At 44.4% G+C, this 19,610-nt stretch overlaps 1 protein-coding gene across 14 annotated transcripts in view; it reads right to left on the minus strand.

Annotated features, from left to right (window-relative positions):
* gse1b (Gse1 coiled-coil protein b) overlaps nt 1-19,610 on the minus strand; it is a 709,689-nt gene that overhangs the window by 332,029 nt on the left and 358,050 nt on the right. For 6 of the 14 annotated variants that reach the window (XM_059993229.1, XM_059993217.1, XM_059993215.1 and 3 more), the window contains one exon: nt 8,571-8,637. The exons of the other annotated variants lie outside the window; for them this stretch is intronic. In XM_059993229.1, coding sequence (XP_059849212.1) covers nt 8,571-8,637 — 67 coding nt within the window. The remainder of the gene's footprint in view (nt 1-8,570; nt 8,638-19,610) is intronic. 14 annotated transcript variants of the gene reach the window in all.

Raw genomic sequence — 19,610 nt, forward strand, 5'->3', positions numbered from 1 at the left:
CAAAGGCGTCATGTCAGGCGTCTTGAGCAATAACAAACACTATTCTTACAGGCACGCCTGTCAACACGTGGCGGGCAGCCAGACCTTTGCTGCAGCTGCTCACCGGATAATGAGAGACAACACCCGCCAGAGAGGAGCTCATGGCCAAGCCTGCAGTTTGCTGAAGCTGTTAGCACATTGGTAAACCCCAGCCAAGGGCAAGCAACTGCACATTCACCGGGACAATTAAAGGTTATTTGTCCGTGCCCGCTGAAGGTATCTCAAAGTGCAGTGAAGTGTAACCTCTCCCTCCGTCACCTTTCAAGTGCTTGTACTCCTATACCTTGAGGCACTAACACACCCTCATTCTTTCAGGCCAGTTCTGGTGCTACGACTCCATACACTCTTTTTGGCTTTGCTGTCAGCACAGGGCCATGGTTGGTTTTGGGCAGGGAAAGGTGCGGCAGGTGGGGTGTGTGCAGCCTGAGCTCTTCCACCCCCCACACACCTCCCAACGGGGCACGGAACTGAATTTTCCTCACTGTGATAAAAGGCGCTATATAAACTCAAGATCTTTCCCATCAGATCTCTGAACAGTCTGCAAACACATATTCAGTTCATGTTTGCTTGTTTATTTAACTACTGAGATACTGCACGGAGTAGACACTTCGAGCAGCCCCACCAGGCAACCCTCAATTTAACCCCAGCCTAATCATGGGACAACTCACAATGACCAACTAACCAGGCAACTGTCTTTGGACTGTGGGAGGGAAACGGAGACCTGTGTGGTCAAGGTGAGAATGTACAGGCTCCTCAGAGGCAGCAGTTGGAACTGAACCTGGGTCACCGGTACTGTAAAGCATTGTGCTAACCAGTACACTACCATGTTGTCTGTATTATTTATTTACATTTTTTTAATTATTTGCACGGTCATCTTTTGCACATTGCCTGTTTGCCAGTCTCTGTTACGTATAGTTTTTCATAAATTCTGTTGTATTTCTTTATTTTCCTTGAAAATGAATGAAGGTAGTATATATGTAATCTGATAATAAATTTACTTTTTTGTACTGTGTATTTTTTGTCTTTCATAACTTACAGCAATTTTTTAATGTCTTGCACAGTATTTCTGCCACAAACAACGAATTTCACAACATATATCCCTGGGGAAGATTTTTTTTTTCTTTTTCTTTCTCTCTCTCTCTCTCTCTCTCTCTCTCTCTCTCTCTCTCCCCCCCCACCCCCCCTCCTCCCCCCCCCCCAATATTGTGCCTGTCCCCATCCATGCAACGTAGAAAGCATCCCATCTTCATGCATGGTGTCAGAACTGGTCTGCACGTGACTGCAACAAACTGCGGGGAGTTATGCACACAGCTCAGGGCATCCCAGGAAACAGACTCCCCTCCTATCAGTTCTTGCGGCTTCAGTCAAGCAGCCACCATTGTCAAAGACACCAGCCACCTCGGACATTCTCCCTTTTCCACTGGGCAGTAGATAAAAAAACCTGAAGAAGCAGGTACAATAAGCTCAAGAAGAGCTTCTATCTCCCTGTAATAGCTTCCTAGTATGATAAGATGGACTCTTTACAATGATTTTCGCACTTTATTGTTGACTTTCACTGCACTTTATCTGAAAATGATACACGTTACTCTGCATTGCTGATGTTTTAACTTGCTCTATCTCAATGTGTTGTGGAATGAACAGTACAAAGACAAGTTTTCAGTTATCTCAGTACCTGTGACAATAATAAACCAACTTCAATAACAACCAGTGTTCAGTATTGGTTTTCCATCTCCCCACACTGCATTGATGCGAGGTTTTAGCATCAAACTTCAGTGAGCTCAGCAGTACCCAAACAGTTAATAATAAAATCCTTTGCACAAAAGCAGCCCTCCCATTCACCGGCAGCTTTGCTCCGCGTCCCCAGACACCTGCTAAGCTCAACCCAATAGCCATGAGGCAACTGTTACACAGTCACGTGGACTGTGGTGAGGCAGTGAGCAGATCGACAAAGCACAGCAGAAGCCTGCTTCACAGACTTACACACTCACTCACACACACACCCACGCACACACTCACAGACACACATATTCACGCACGCACACGTACACAAAGACACACATATACACTCACACACAGACACAGATACACACTCACATACACACACACACACTAACAAACACACACACACACACAAACACACACAGCAATAGATATAAACCCAGACACAAGCATAAACACAGTTATACACACAAACACACCACACATACATACACAGACTCAGAAACACAAATTCATACACACGTGCAAGCACATACCACACACACGTACACAGATACATATATAACATAAATAAACTGACAAGCACGGCATATACACGTGTGCATAACACATACATACATATGCACATTTTATTTTAAACCATTTTATTTATTTATTTAGAGATCCCGCCCTGCCAGCACTTCAAGCCTAGCCACCGGGAACCCCCATTTAATCCTAGCCTAATCATGGGACAATTTACAATGACCTACTAACCGGTATTTCTTTGGACTGTGGGAGGGAACTGGAACACCCAGGGAAAACCAGTGCATTCCATGGGAGGACGGACAGAGACTACTTACAGAGGTCACTAGGATTGACCTCTGAACTCCAAAGTCCCTAGCTGTAATAGTGACTCACTGCTACGCCACCACAGGGCCCCAAATCACAGACCCAAAGACATACATGTGTACATACTCCCCCACAGACACTGACACACAGACACACACACACAGAGTAACAAACACAGGTATACACAAACATGCATACAGAGGAAGAAACCACATGAACACACAAACACATGCACGTAATTTCTGAGGTTACAGCAGTTCAAAAAGTCAATCACTACGACCTTCTCAGGGGAATTAGGGAGGGGCAGTAAATCTTGGCCTCAACAAAGTAAAAGCAAAGTACAGGCTGTACTATGGATGCTTGCTGGTACAAGACCTGTGAAGTCCCAATTCTCCACAATTGCTTGAAGCTATATCCTCTGACATCAGCACAAGAATTGTAATCACCAAAACACTGTAGCTCTATGCTTCTAGTTCAGTAAAATCACAAAGATATTCCCCCTTCCCTCATGGTCCAACACAGCACCAGAGTGACTGAATACACTATAACAGCACAAGAGTTGCTCATTGGCCAAGAATAGTCAGCTTCATGACGTTGGAAACATGTCAATCAATCTGCCCTCAGCAAGTCCCCAAATCCAGCAATGTGAAAATGACCAAATAAACTGTTTAGTTATGAAAATTAAATTTAATATTGAGTTCAATTTGTCATAGAGTAATAGAAAAGTACAGCTCAGAAACAGGCTCTCTGGTTCATCTAGTCTGTGCCAAACATTTAAGCTGCCTACTCCCATCAACCTCCAAACCCCCATCATCCATGTACCTATCCAAATTTCTCAGAAGCATTGAAATCAAGCTCTTGCACTGGCAGCTCATTCCACACTCTCACCACCCACTGAGTGAAGAAGTTCCCTTAAACTTCTAACCTTTCATCCAAACCATCACCTCTAGTTGTTGTCTCACACAACCTCAGTGGAATAAGTTTGCTTGCATTTACCCTATCCATACCCTCATAATTTTCTACACCTCTATCAAATGTCTTCTCAATCTTCTACATTCCAAGGAATAAAGTCCCAACCTATTTCATCTTTCCTTATAACTCAGGTCCTCCAGTCCTGGCAACATCCTTGTAAATTCTCTCCATACTCTTTCAATCTTATTTACATCATTCCTGTCGGTGGGTGACCAAAACTGCACACCATACTCCAAATTTGGCCTCACCAACATCTTATACGTCAACATAACATCCCATCTCCTTTACTCAATCCGTTGATTTGTGAAGGCTAATGTGTCAAAGCTTTCTTTACAAATCTACCTACCTGTGACACCACTTATGTTGTGATAAGTACTTCCAGCATCTATTGTTTTGACTTTGATTTCCAGTATCCTTTGATAAGTCTCAGCTAATGTTTTTGTTTCTCTTAAAGAGTCCTCAGACCAGCAGTCCGTTCAACTACTCCCATTAGCATGTACGTGATTCGTGCCCCAGCATTCACTGCGTGTTAGGGTAACTGTTTGAATGGCTCTTAAACTCCAGCAGCAGCCCCGGCAACAGGTTCCAGACACCCACCACTCTTTACACAAAATAAAAGCTTCATGTCTCCTCTCACACGAGTTTCTGCAGAAGCTGGAAACTTTGAGCAACGCATACGAAATAGTGGAGGAACAAACAGTTGACATTTTGGGTCAAGATTTGTCATCAGGACTGGTAAAGGTGGGGGGGGGGGATGAAGGTGGAATAAGGTGGTGCAGCAAGGAGTACAAGCCGGCAGATGATAGGTAAGACCAGGTGGGGAGGGGGAAGGGAGGGAGGGTGATGGAAGCAAAAAGCTGCAAGGTGACAGGAGGAAAACCTCAGTTTAGAATTTTATCTGAAAGACAAAAATGCTGGTGACACTCAATGGGCCAGGCAGCATCTCTAGAAAAAGGAAGCAAAGTAAAGGCCCAAAACATTGTGGTGGCAACTCAGAAGAGAATTTCCAATGAGGTTTTTCCTGCAGCAGCCATATTGAATAGATGGCAGCACGTCTAATGGTAGAGCCCTTTGGGATCTGTTCAAGTTGTGCACTCAAATCTTTGCGCAGAACTTAATCAGAACCAGCTTCAGCACTAGAAAACATCCCAAGGCAAAAGTTAATGAAGCATTGGAGCTGAGCCAAGGATGCAGATGTTAATGAAGATGACTGCAGGAGTGGTCAGACAGGAAAGGAGAGAGGTTTAGGAAGGGGCAGCCACCACGATGACTGGAAAAACAAAGGCAGGCTTTCTTTCTTCACATAATCACCCAATGCCTAATCCAGGTGACACCCAACCACTGATTCTTAATTCATCTCTCAGTTTTTCCCTGCTCAATAATACCTGCCACCCAAGACAATTTCTCTCTCCTACCATGTGGGAGAAGATACAGGAGTTTGAAAGCCCAGACGACCAGTCAAGAACAGCTTCTTCCCCACAATTATCAGACATCTGAAACATTCATCTCTTCCAAGCCCTCTTCTCAGACTCTCAATTGATTCCTCTATCACGGTCACTTTAGCAATTAATTTTGCACTACGTTGGATAGTATTACCATTGTTGTACCATTCTGTTAACTGTGCTTGTCACTATAATTATTACTATAGACACTCAGTGCGCACTTTGTTCGGTACACCAGCACACCTGCTCATTAATGCAAATATCTAATCAGCCAATCATGAGGCAGCCACTCAGTGCATACAAACGTGCAGACATGGGCAAGAGGTTCAGCTGTAGTTCGGGCCAAACACCAGAATGGGGGAAGAAATGTGAGCTAAGTGACTTCGATAATGGAATAATTGTTGGTGCCCGAGTATCTCAAAAAGTGCTGATCTCCTGGGATTTTTTTTACACAGAACAGTGTCCAGAGCTTACAGAGATTGGTGTGAGAAACACAAAACATCCAGGGAGCAGCAGTTCTGTGGCAAAAATTCCTTGTTGATGACAGAGGTCAGAGGAGAATAGCAAGACTGGTTTTAATCTGATAGGAAGGCGACAGAACTCAACCAACCACACATTACAAAAGTAGTGTGCAGAAGAGCATCTCTGAATGTATAACTCGTCCAACCTTGAAGTGAATGGGCTACAGCAGCAGAAGATTACAAACATGCACTCAGTGGTCACTTTATTAGATACAGGCAGTACCTAATAAGGTGGCTACTGACTGTATATTGAACCATGAAAAATCCAAACCTTAGCCACCATATAAAAGTAGAGATGCTGTGAGAAAGAGAGAGAGGTTGCTCACTGCACATTCATGCTCCACTTAGGGAATCCTCCGTGTGTTCTGGAAGTGGAAATCTTAACTTTTACTGATGTTATTAACATGTTCTTCAGAAAGTTAACTCTGAGCTTGTGAAGTCTGAAGCCCAGACTAGCAGTAAAAAAAAATCAGAGAATAGTCTGGCAATGGAACGTAAATGCACATACACAAATACCTCAGACACACACCCCGCATGTACTGACCACAGCATATACCCAGCACATAACGAACTCACAAACCAACAAGCATACATACAACCACATAAACAAGTGCTTGCAAAAGTGCAGACATAACTTTGTACAGGAGTAACTTATTGTCCCAGTATATTTATAGAGAGTACGATCAAATAGAGACACTGAAATCTGAAAAATAGCTTCTGCTATTAGATTTAACCACAGTATTGCAGTGGCCCTGTCATTAGCTCTACTGATACACTCAACAGTGTCAACATGTAATTATATCACACCTTCAAACAGAAAAAGCTCCTCGCACTTCATAGGGGAATGAAGAATCAAATCCGGAGTATTGTATTCAATGTGATATACTTTACAACATAGAAACAGGCTTCTCAATCCAACTGAACCAGGCTGATTGTATGTCCCTCTTGAACTTCCTCACACTCTTACTTATCTCACCCAACAACACACTCTCCAGTCACTTTCTACGCCATGTATTTGCACAATGTCCTTAAATCCCTCTGCTGTACTTCACTTGAGGTCATGCATAACCTCCAGCCTCTGAATAAATAACTTCCACTACAGCCCGTGCTTGTGTCAGTGACCAGTATACTTATGAGGCTTAGTCTCCCGATCTTCTAATGCCACATTTTTATGGTCTTCAACTCCAGGTAAGTCTCTCAGACTGGTAAGTAGAATCTGTTCTGGTATAATTCCTGTAACTCTCCACATAACTTTCTCTATAGCGGCCACAGGCTTTGCATACCAAGGATTGAAACTGTGTTCCAATCTTATGCCCTGTATAGGTTTTATAAAACTTCTCTGCTTTGTGATTCTGTTCTTGTAGAGTTGAGCCTCCGTATTTTGCATTTATATCAGGGGCACACAATGTTTTTTATGCCACGAACCAATACCATCAAGCAAAGAGTTTGTGGACCTCAGGTTGGGACCCCCTGATTTATATCGTGAACTGCACTGTTACGTTGAATAATTTGTGAATCTAGATCCCTTTACCACTTGGTGCTCACCTCCAACCCATTTAGGTTCAGATTTTCCTCCTCCCCAGACTAACTCCTGTTCAACAACATAGTAATAATAATTTTATTTATATAGCACCTTTCATACATTAAGATGCCGGCTCAAAGTGTTTTACATAGATTGTAAAGATAAATCAATATAACCATAAAAGTAAGAGTCAAAATTAAAAACCATAAGTAAATACAAACATTATATAGAATTAAAAAGCAGGCAAATATACCAAATTACATAATCAACATCAACAGGCCTAGAGTAATCCTATTAGGCTAAATTTTAAAAGTAGGTTTTTAGAAGTGTTTTGAAACATTCCACAGTGCACAAGAGGAAAGGGCCATAAAATTCTATTCATCATTATTACCTCTTGGTGTTTTAAGTAATGTATTCGGCTTTATTAGACTCCTCCCCCTTAGTATAACTTTTAAACCAATGTCCCCATCCAGTTAAAGCTGCTCACGGTTACTTCTGACTTTACAAGACTCCTGATGTACTGGCACATACCCAATGCATTATTCGTCTTCCTGATCATTCTTAATGAGCAGAACCACGGATGGTAGTGTAGTGGTTAGCGCACTGCTATTACAGTTCATGGTGTCAGAGCTTGGAGTTCATTTCAGGCGCCACCTGTAAGGAGTTTGTACATTCTCTCCGTGACCAGGTGCTCTGGTTTCCTCCCACAGTTCAAAGACAGCTAGTAGGTTAATTGGTCATTGAAAATTGTCCTGTGATTAAGCTGGAGTTCCATAGTTGAGTTGCTGTGTGGTGCTTGTTGTGCTACAAGGGTCTGTTCCATGCAATATCTTTAAACTAATTAACTCCATAGTTCCTACAACTGATGTGATACCTTTCGTACAATGTAAGGACAAATTCCTGAACTGCCATCATGCAAGAAACCTACTGGCAATGATCCACCTGCCATGGGCAATAAACAGGGAATGCAGTAATTTATCAGTGGTGTTGGTCAGGTCCCCAAGCACACCTCAAACAAGAGCTCTTGTTTGATGCTCCAGGACCTTTCCTGTCTTTTGCCTGAAGAAGTTACTGAGCATAGTACCTGTTGCAGCACTAAGTGACAAAGGCAAGAAGGGGAGCCTCATTTGTATGGGCAAACCCAATCCAATCTGAGGGACTGCCATTGTCGAAGAGTGCAAGGTAAGCAGGACCACACAGTTGAAAGATCAGAAGATCAACCCCTCACTCAGCAACCTGCCACTTGACATTAGCAGAACTAAAGAGCTGATTAGAGGAGGAAGAAACCTAAAGTTGTTGGTGTTGAGTGAGAGGCTAGTGCATGAGGTTAGCAGAACCAGGAGTACCTGCTCATCACTAGGAGTGGTTGGCATGCATTCATCGGTTTGTATTAAAAAATGGAGGGCTATGAATGTGGGAGAGAAGGGTTAGATTGATCTTGAAGCAGGTTACAAGGTCAGCACAACATCATGGGCCAAAAAGTCTACTGTGCTGTACTGATCTATGTTCTATATACGCAATACTCACTTAAAGGGGGTTTCTTGAGCAAAAGAAGTAGATGGGGCTGCCTTTGAAGATGATGGCCAGGGGAAACCTGCAGCAGAGCGGGAAAAAGAGAATCATTCCTACAGTTATAAACCCTGTGATATGATTAACTGGTAAACCTGCGTCCATCAACAATCTGAGACGCTACAGTGGTGTAACAGTTAGCACAGCACTCTCATAGCCCGTGGTGTCAGAGTTCACAGTTCCATTTTAATCCCTCCTGTAAGAAGTTTGTATGTCCTTTCCATGAGCGTGCGGATTACTCCGGGTACTCCCATATTCCTAAGACGTACCGGTTAGTGGGTTAATTGATCATTGCAGACAGTCTTGTGATTGGGCTAGGAATAAACAGAGGGGTTGCTGGGCATAGCAGCTCATTGGGCTGGAAGGACCTGGTCTGCGTTGTATATCTAAATGAATAAATAAACAAGCCGGTTCTCTCCCAAACCTCTCGGCTGCATTCTAATGAACACCACCTCACTGAACTTGCAGCAAACAAGCACGTTTTACCAGCACAGTCACTTTTCCTTACAGTTCGCTTCCGAATACAGTCAAAAAAATATCAAGCAGGGTGTTGAACCATGATTTGGCAACGGGCTATTTTTATTGATGGCTCATTCATTCAGTGTGTCTGTGTCTATAATAAGTTTTCCACAAAACACTATATCTAATCACACAGCAGCACAGTGGATAGATTACTGGGGCAGAACCCACTGGACCAGAGATGTGAGTTTGAATCTCACCACAGCAGCAAGGGGATTTAAATAAGAAGCCAAGTGCCAGAAACTATTAGAGAGTCATAAACACCCATCTCATTCGCCAATAAGCCTTAGGAAAGGTTCAGCTATTAACAACTATTCCAACTTGTGTGTGATTTTTGCTCCATCTGCAACAAGCAGGGTCTCCTGGTGGCCGACCATTTTAATTCCAACATGTCTGTCCATGGCCCCCTCGACTGCCATGATGATGTTACTCTCATCCACTTTCCCCCAGGGTCCATTCTCCTATCAGATTGCTACTTCTCCAACCCTTTACCTTTTCAGCCTATCACCTCCCAGCTTCTTACTTTAACCCACCTCCTCCACTCACCTAGTCTCATGATTGGCTTCCAGCTTCCCAGAGAAGATTTACTAGGATGTCTTCAGGAGTTGGGTTACAAGGAAAGATTGAACAGGTTAGGAAAGAGGGCAGATTTGATAGAGGTTTACAAAATTATGAGGGGTATAGACAGAGTAAATGTGAATAGGCTCTTTCCACTTAGATTAGGAGAGGTATGAGAGGACACGGCTTTAGGTTGAAAGGGGAAAGGTTTAGGGGGAACATAGAGGGAACTTATTCACTCAGAGAGTGGTGGGAGTGTAGAACGAGCTGCCATCTGATGTGGTAAATGCAGGATCACCCTTAAGTTTTAAGAATAAATTGGATAGATACATGGATGGGAGCGGTCTGGAGGGTTATGGACTGGGTGCAGGTCAATAGGACCAGCAGAATAAAGTTTCGGCACAGACTAAAAGGGCCAAATGGCCTGTTTTCTGTGCTGTAGTGTTCTATGGTTCTCCCCCATCTTCTTATTCTGGTTTCTTCCCCCTTCCTTTGCAGTCCTGATGAAGGGTCTCAGACTGAAACGTTGACTCTTTCATACCGATCCATAAATGTAGCCTGACCTACTGAGTTCCTCCAGCATTTCATTGTTGTTACTCTGTTACATCTCGTCTTCTTCTCCCTCTTAGACCATCACTGGGATGGAATGATTCTATTCTGGTTGTGTAGTCATCGAGGTCAACGTGGCTGAAGATGCTTGGTGGGACTAGAAGACTGTGAAGTGGTGCACTCGTTCTGCCACCCACAGGGGACTCTGTGTCCTCCCAGGATTCCAGGCTGTCAAGGTCAACCTGAAAGCATCTTCTCTAATTGGAGTGATAGTGAATCACAGATTCCCACAAATCGGTAGAGATGTTATATGAGAGTGACGTGGTTAGCCTAATGCTTTACTGTCCTGTCCGTAGAATCCAGGTTCAATTGCTGCCACTGTCTGTAGCAAGTCTGCACGTTCTCCCTGTGACAGCGGGTATCCTCTGGGTGCTCTGGTTTACTCCGACGTTCCATAAACATTCACGTTAGTGTTACTGAGTTGTGGGCATGCTGTGTTGGTGCCAGAGGCATGGTGGCAATTATGCTGGGGGCAGCTCACATCTCAGACTGTGCTGGTCATTGATTCAAGCAAAACGCATTTCGCTGTTTGTTTTGTGTACGTGATAAAATAAGGCTAATCTTTATCTTTAATTTCAGAACAACATTCAACGCTGCCTTCTGAGCAATCTCCTGCCTGAGACAGTGCTTGGCATTGAGTGCCTGCTTCGGGAGTCATAAACGCCAGAGACAAATACAGCATGGATATCTGCCCCTCAGCCCACAGCTCCAGGCTAACCACGTGCTCCTAGCTAGTCCCAATTTACTGCATTGGGCCCATATCCCTCCATGTAACTACCTATGTGGGTCTTAAATAATACTATAACACCCGCCTCACCCACTTCCTCCGGCAGTTCCTTCACCACCCTGTGCGGGAAAAGTTCCCCTTGGTTATGTGACTTGCCACTGAATGCCATTAGGGCTTTGATGCTGGGAACATTGGCCTGGGAGGGGACACTGATGTGGGTTTGGTTATCCTGCCAGTGGGTGTGGAGCATAGCGAGTACTGCTCCAATGCTTAGAGATGTCTGTGAGGACTGTGCATGACTCAGAGTACATTGAGAGTAGGAACCACAGCGACCAGTAAGACGCTCCACCCACCTTCTTATTCTGGCCTCTTCCCCCTTCCTTTCCAGTCTCGATGAGGGATCTCAGCCTGAAACGTCAGCTGCTTGTTCCTTCTGCACTTTGTGTGTAGATTTCCAGCTTCTGCAGAAACTCTTGGGTTTAAGCAGGAGACAGGGCAGTTTGATGAATGACCTTTGGTTTGCAAATGGTGAGCGAGAAGCTCTTTCTCTTGGCTGCTTATCTGCGACACCACACTACAGCAGCGTGGTGGGCTCTTCAGAATGAAAGGGAAGGCCTGCTATTTCAGTAGAAAGCTAAACTTTGTTCAACAGTGGCTAATGTGGTAGAGCAGTCGGTGATAGGGGTCATCAACTTTGCAGCATCTTGTGTCTTTTTTCTTTTGTGTTTTTCTTTCCAGTGAACACTGTTCAATGCAAATTTGACCACGGACAACTGGGTAATTTCCACTGTGGCCTTGCTTCTTTCGTGATGCTGCCTTCACAGAAGCACCAGATGGCCTGGCCGGTGTTCGACTGACAAGAGAAACAAATATCCCCCAGCTGTTGTCACATACAGAGGCGTAATGGGTTTAATACTCAACTGGTGTTAAAGAGCAAGCTCCTGAGATCAAAGGCCACCATGACAGTTAGCAACATGCTGAAAATGCTGGAGGAACTCAGTAGATCAGGCAGCATCTGTGAAGAGGAATAAACAGCCAACATTTCAGGCCTAGACCCTTCATCTCGGCCAGTTAATTCAACCAATTCCAGCTGGCATGAATCTTTCAGATTGTTGTAAAAAGTTCATCAGGTTCACTCCAGCCATTAAGAGAGTTAGGCTGGCCTTTGTGATGACCAGACACACAGCAATGTGGTTGTCTCTTGGACATTCTATGGACTACTTCATTCAAGCTCAGTAAAGGATGAAGATGAAGAGAAATTTCCGAAAGCGGTGATCCACTGGAGTTCCCAACTACAGAGGGCTGTGGAGGCTAAATCAATAAATATTTTTTAAGGAGATACAGAAATTTCTGGGGTAAAAGGCTCCAAAGGGCATTGGGTTACAACAGAAATATGAGAGTTGATCAGACATGATCATAATGAATGTTGGAACTGAGTTATAGGCCTGATTCAACTTTTTTTGTGATCATAGACAATAAATATAAAAAGCAACACATGCAAAATGCTGGAGCAACTCAGCAAGCCAGGCAGCATCTATGGAAAAGAGTAGACAGTCAATGTTTCAAGCCGAGCTCCTTCTTCAGGAGACCTGCTGAGTTCCTCCGGCATTTTGTGTGTGTTGCTTTGGATTTCCAGCATCTGCAGATTTTCTCGTGTTTGTGATACAAATACCGGCGTCCAAAGCACAACTCAGAGCATAGCCGAAGGAAATATGCTACGAGTCCTGGTTAAAATGGGTACCATATGTTGAGAAATTCAACCCTAGTTGCTCGTGCTAAACACGCCAAGTTTCATAGACTTTGAACCAAATAAATGCCTCTTGTTGCCATGGGTTTAGCAGAATCTAAAGGTGCTCTTCAGAGGAATTACTCTGCACCTCTGAGCCACACGGTGTCAAAAGTTTTACAATAAGCTCCAACTCTATAATCCTATCTCTGTGTGACAGAATCAACAGTCAACAGTCCCAATGCTTCCTTCACAAGCTGATTACTCTTCTATTAGGTGGCTTGAAGCATTTTACTTGGTTAAAGACCTAATATAAATTTTACGGGTAGTTAATGTAACAGATTTTTTCGAAAGTGAACTTTCTAGAGAACCTCAATATGCAACAAACACCAGCTGGTTTCACTTTATCTTTCAGGTAGAACAGACATCTCCAGGCAGGAGGCAGTTAATGAAGGATTATTTCTGATTAAATTACTGATGGTGTCGAGGTATTAATGTGTATTTTTTTAATGCATTGTCAATGGACAGCTGGATCCTATTTTTTACGGCTAACTAATTGAGCATTTATCAGGGATTCAAACCTACAAATTTATTCCGCCCAGAGTTTTATTCAAAACTGGGCACAATGGGCCCAGTCTTTCATGCTGCCTTGGAGAGCAATGTAAAAAGAATGTTATAGCAAGGAGACGGCTGCAATGAGGGAGCTTTTGCAAAAGAGCTTTTATGAATACAGGAAGCTGTGATCAATGTGCCTTATATCAGAGGTTAGGGCACTCCAGAGACAGTCTAAGCAAGAGCCTGGTGGGAAGGGAGGTCAGATTCTATTGTAACCCTTCTGACAGCATGCAGCTCAGCAGAGCAGGGTCATTCTCTAATCAACTGTACATTACTTCTCAATAAAGTTGCAATAAAGATGTCTCAATCTTCACTTGAGATCCATCAACAGGATGGCCCATTGTGTGACTGCAGGGCGCAGGCTGTTGCTACATCATTAAAATAAAATCTAATGTTGTTTTCCCCCATACCCACTCTGAGCCACGGGGTGAACCAGTACAAACACGATGCTGTTTTGTTTTAGGTTCTAGAGTGGCGATGGGTTGCACTGTCTGCCCAAGCAGGCATGGGGTGTTGACAGACACCAAGAGGTCCTACAGATGTTGGAAATCTTGAGCAGCACACACGAGATGCTGGAGGAACTCAGCAGGTCAGGCAGCATCTGTGAAGGGGAATAAGCAGTCGATGTTTCAGGCCGAGAGGCCTTTCATCAAGACTGGAAAGGGAAGGGGCAGAAGCCAGAACAAGAAGGTGGGGAGAGAGGAAGGAGCACAAGCTGGTAGATGATTGTTGAGACCAAGTGAGGGGAAAGGTGGGCGATTAAACCATAAGCCCATAAGATATAGGAGCAGAATTAAGCTATTTGGCTCATTGAGTCTACTCCACCGTTTCATCATGGCTGATCCATTTTCCCTCTCAGCCCCAATCTCCTGCCTTCCTTCTGTATCCCTTCATGCCCTGACCAATTAAGAATCTATCAACATCTGCCTTAAATATATATATGAAGACTTGGCCTCCACAGCCGCCTAAGGCAATGAATTCCACAGATTCTCCACCTTCTGGCTAAAGAAATGCCTCCTCATCTCCATTCTAAAAGGACGTCCCTCTATTCTGAGGCTGTGTTCAGAGGAGAGGATGAATTAAGAAGCTGGGAGGTCAGAGGTGGAAGAGTTAAAGGGCTGAAGAAGTAGGAATCTAGTAGGGGAGGACAGCGGAGCCTGGAAGAAAGGGACAGAGGAAGGGAACCGGAAGGAGGCAATGCGCAGGTGAAAAGACAGGGTGAAAGGGTAACCAGAATGGGGAATGAAACATTTGAGAAGCTGCATCTGTTTATTCATTTCCATAGATGCTGCCCAACTTTGAGTTCCTCCAGCATTTTGCTCAGCTGATGATATGGGATTAAACAACTCAGTACCTCAAACAGCTGGTGAGTCCTCCTGGCATTTTGTCCTAAGTCATCTCTTCACACACACTCTAGTCTCACACTTTGTGTCCATTCTCCAATAATGGCAATATTTAGAGGCCTTCATTCCCCAAGTGCGTGGTGCATGGCCAAGTGGTTAAGGCATTGGACTAGCGATCTGAAGGTTGTGAGTTCGAGCCCCAGCTGAGGTAGCGTGTTGTGTCCTCGAGCAAGGCACTTAACCACACACTGCTCCAGTTCACCCAGCTGAAAATGGGTACCGGCAAAACGCTGGGCATTAACCTCGTGATAGACTGGCGTCCTATCCGGGGGATGCGGGGGGAAGAGTCTCGTACTCTCAGTCACTTCACGCCATGGAGGCATAACCACCAGCCTGATGAGCCTATAAGGCTCAGGACAGACTTTAACTTAACTGTTCCCCAAGTGATATCTTCATAAGTCTTTATCTCCAGTAGCGAGCAGCGTTTATCCTATTATCCAATGGTGAGCTGTGCTTAGGAGCCTCTGTTCTCCAGGAGTGCCCTGTTTATAAGCCCCATTCTCCAATATGCTGCTGTCAGCCTCTAACACACCAGTGAGCTGCTTCTACCACTGTACACTGCTACAGGGTTGACAACTGTCTCGTTATTGAAACACCACCACAGGAAACCCATACGAGCACCAGACCAAGGGAAGAGGCACTCCTTCCTGCTATGTGATTATGAGTTGGCCCCAGAGCAGATTTTAAATGAAGTAATCCATCATCTAGTCAATAGTCTGATCCCGAGATCTGCCAAGTTCACTGGAAGAGCTGGTCTCACTATACCGTGATGCAGACAGGATTTGCAATTACTGACTGTCGGGGTAGGAGAGGGAAGAGCAGGAGCAGCCAACTGAAATGGAAGCCACATTTCTGCATCCATGACCAAGGCATGAGACAACATCCCCACATCAACAGCACTCAGGAGAAAGAGAATGGCAAGGGTCTCAGCCAATGGGGTTGATGAAAAGTTGTTTCCTGAAGCCTGGAATTGGTAGCTGATCCTGGAAACAGACGGCTTCTTCCCGGGGTCAAAATGACTAATGTTCAGGTGACAGGAGGAAAGCATGGGGGGGGGGGGGGGGATATCCAAGAAAGACTTTTACACTGAGAGGGGTGGGTGGGTAGAACACATTGCCATGGATGGTGGTAGAGGCAGATACCTTAGGGGCATTTTAGAGACTCTTAGATAGGCACCTGGATGAAAGAAAATGGAAGATTATGTAGAGTAGATTAGAAGGTTGGCGACAACATTGTGGGATCAAGGCTTTATTGTGCAACAACGTTCCATGGTCTAGCTTTACAGACATTAGTAAGAACTCCTGCAGACTTCATCCAATAGTCACAGCCAGTGCCAGTATCAAGATCCCACTGGATGTAGAAAAGTGTGTCACTTGCCATGAAGGTGATCTAACAGTTCGGTGGGGGATCATTCCTATCAATATCTTTCTAAATCTGACTTTGTTGCCTTGATCTTTAAGTCGGCCACGCTTACAGGTGTGCCTCTGAGGCTCCAGCTCAAAACTACCACTCGGTGTAAGGCAAACCGTTGTTCTTTGGAGGCCCAGCCAGCTGCCACTGTCTGAGAATTTTCTATCGAGCTTCCAGATGTCCAAGTTCTGGAATCCTCTTTATACACCTTCAGCTCTCTTTCCTCCTTTGAAATGTTCCATAAAGTGTTGACCCAACCTTATGTGGCTTGATATCAGATCTATCTCTGGAGGAACTCAGCAAATCAGACAGCACCTTTGGAAGGAAATGGACAGCTGATGTTTCGGGTCAAGATCACCTGCCCATTATCTTCCTCTGGTTCCCTTCCTCTTTCCCTTTCTTCCAGGGTCCACTGACCTACCCTATTAAATTCCTACTTCTTCAGCCCTTCTGCCTTGACCCAAAACATCGGTTATTTCCCTGCTTGGACCTACTCAGTCCCTCCAATGCGTTGCGAGTCGCTCCAAATTCTAGCATCTGCAGTCTATTGTTTCCACTCTGGTGACAGATCTAGTTTGAAAGCAGCACCTTGTCCATTTCACCACATGGAATATGCTTTATCAATGTAGACATTCCTGTCAAATCCCTGGTGAGTGACATCAGGTCAGGGAGCTCGGCCCCTGTCCTCTGACTGTACAGCAGTCAGTGAGACCTGAGTTTAATGGCTTTATTATTGATGTTAACACACTGAAAATGTTCCTCTGCTGTATGAAGCACAGCACTGCAAACAATTCTATTTGGAGTCAAGACTGCGGTGAAGGTCAGCTCGAGAGGTTGTATAAACACACAGCTCTCTTACCATATAGTTCTCCAGTTCTCCAACCCTGCAGGGAGGCCACTGTAACATGGCTGCTCTTGACCTGAGACACACGGGTTTCTGCAGACGCTGGAAATCTTGAGCAACACACACAAAATGCCGAAGGAACTCAGCTAGTCTGGCAACGTCAACAGAGGGGTAGCAACAGTTGACAGAGGGTCTTGGCCTGAAACATCAGTTGTTTATTTGCCTCCATAGATGCTGCCTAACCTGCTGAGTTCCTCCGGCATTTTGAGTGTGTGTGTTGCTCTTGACCTGAGATCATCTTGCAAAAGGAATTCCTCAATTTTTCACACACACATTTTTCAGCTTCAATGACTAACTCCAACAGTCCCTGAACTTGTTGGGCCACTTCAGAGTTAAACATAGCGGTGTGCTTGGGTCACACTGAGGTTAGACTGGCTAAAGATGACTTCCTCAAACACCAGCTGAGGTTTCAGCAACAATCCAGTGAATTTGTGGTCTCTGTTACTCATAACATGGAGACACGGGACACTACAGGTGTTGGAATCCAGATAAAAAAACAAACTGCTGGAGGAACTCAGCGGGTCAGGCAGCATCTGCATTTCAGGTTGACACTTCATCTGAGCTGCCCAGGTAACGAGTCTTATGCACCAACTGTCCATTTTCTCTATAGGTGCTTTCTGAGCCCCCGAGCTCCTCTAGCAATCCATTCATTACTCATATCCTGTTTTACTTAATCAGATTCAGGTTTAATACCATGGGCATATGTTGTGAAGTTTGTTGTCTTTGTGGTAGAAGTAAAATGCAATATATAACAATAGAAGAAAAAACTGTGAGTTACAGTACGTGTGTGTGTGTGTGTGTGTGTGTGTATACACACACACACATATTTAAATAATCAATTAAATAAATAAATAGATAGATAGATAAATAAATAAACAGAGCGAAAATTGAAATAAAGTAGTGAGGTAGTGTTCATGGATTCAAAATCCATTCAGAAATCAGATGGCAGATGTTCCTGAATTGTTGAGAGAGTGCCTTCAAGCTCCCGTACCTCCGTCCTGATGGTAACAATGAGAACAAGGCACGACCTGGGTGATGGGGTGTCCTTGGTGATGGATGCCGATTTTTGGGGGTATCGCTCCTTGTGGATGCCCTGTATATTACAGAGGCTAGTGCCCATGATGGACGTGACTAAGTTTAATGATAAATTTTAATTTCAGTCCTCTCATGGTGGCATTTGATGGTCTCCAGATTGTTAGTCCAGGGCTCTGGTTAGTAGTCTGGTATTTTAACCCCTGTGCCATCTCCTTCATGACTGTCCTTCTCAAACAAGGGGAATGATAAAGGCTGACAGTATTAGGTTGAGGAAGTGGAATGCACTGTTGTGTAGCTAATCAAGCCACTGCCTTACAGCAGAGAGACCCTCACCTCCAAGGCAATCTGTGTGGAGTTTGCTCTTTCTCACTGTGATGCTGAGGGCCCTGATTAGATGTGTGTTCCAATAGATATCACACCCAGCAGAGCAGTATTGAACCAGAGTCATTAGGTCTCTGGACTGGGGCAAGAACATGGTTTTCCTCCAATGTCCTATGGGGAGAAAGTAGGAGAATGGGGTTGAGAGGGAAATGGATCAGCCATGATCAAATGGCGGGGCAGACTCGATGGGCTGAATTGCCTTGTTCTGTTCCAAAATTGTATGATCTGAAGCAGCTGCTGATTTATTTTTGTTACCACTGTTAACAATGATTCCTCAGCGAGAAGTACAATTCTCACTTCCTCGGTACAGCAGCCAGCATAATCAAAATCCCACCCGCCCCAGACATTCTCTCTTCTCCCCCCTCTCATTGGGCAAAAGATACAAAAGCCTGAAAGCATGTACCACCATGCTGAAGGAGAGCTTCTACCCTACAGTCATCAGACTCTTGAACAGATCTCATGACAGGACAGACTGTTGACCTTCCAATCGAACTTGTTTTAACCTTGCACTTTATCATTTACCTGCACTGCACTTTTCCAGAATCTTTTATTTGTTATTGCTTTACCTTCAAAGTACTATGTAATGATTCGATCTGTATAAACACTGCTCAAGGCAAGTGTTTCACAAAATAAACCAATTCCAGTGCAGAAAGGGAAGCTAAGATTTGTCTCCACTTGCCTCAACCCTATTGCAGACCTTCCCTTTGATTCTCTCTGCTCCCCACTTTCCCAGCAACTTAAAACTTGTTTCATTTATAATCTGCTGCCATTCTGGAATAATTCCATATACCTGAAATGTTAACTGTTTCCTTCACCACAGATGGTGCCTGGCCTAAAAAGTAATTCTCTGGATTTATTTTAGGAACCCAGTACGAGCTGAGATGAGGAAAGGCAGAACTACTACCTCAGTGCACGTGTGATCCGAGTCTGATAGGGAAGTGTGATGCTGAATGTGTGTAGTCTGCACATTCTCCCTGTTACCATGCCGGTTTCCTCCCACATCCCCAAAGATTTGCGGGCTAGTAGATTAACTGGCCAGTGTACATTGTCCTCATTATGTGAGTGACCCATAGAATCTACTGCAGAGGTTCCCAATCTTTTCATGCCATGG

Source organism: Hypanus sabinus, chromosome 17 (assembly GCF_030144855.1).
Source record: "Hypanus sabinus isolate sHypSab1 chromosome 17, sHypSab1.hap1, whole genome shotgun sequence".
Taxonomy (NCBI): Eukaryota; Metazoa; Chordata; class Chondrichthyes; order Myliobatiformes; family Dasyatidae; genus Hypanus; species Hypanus sabinus.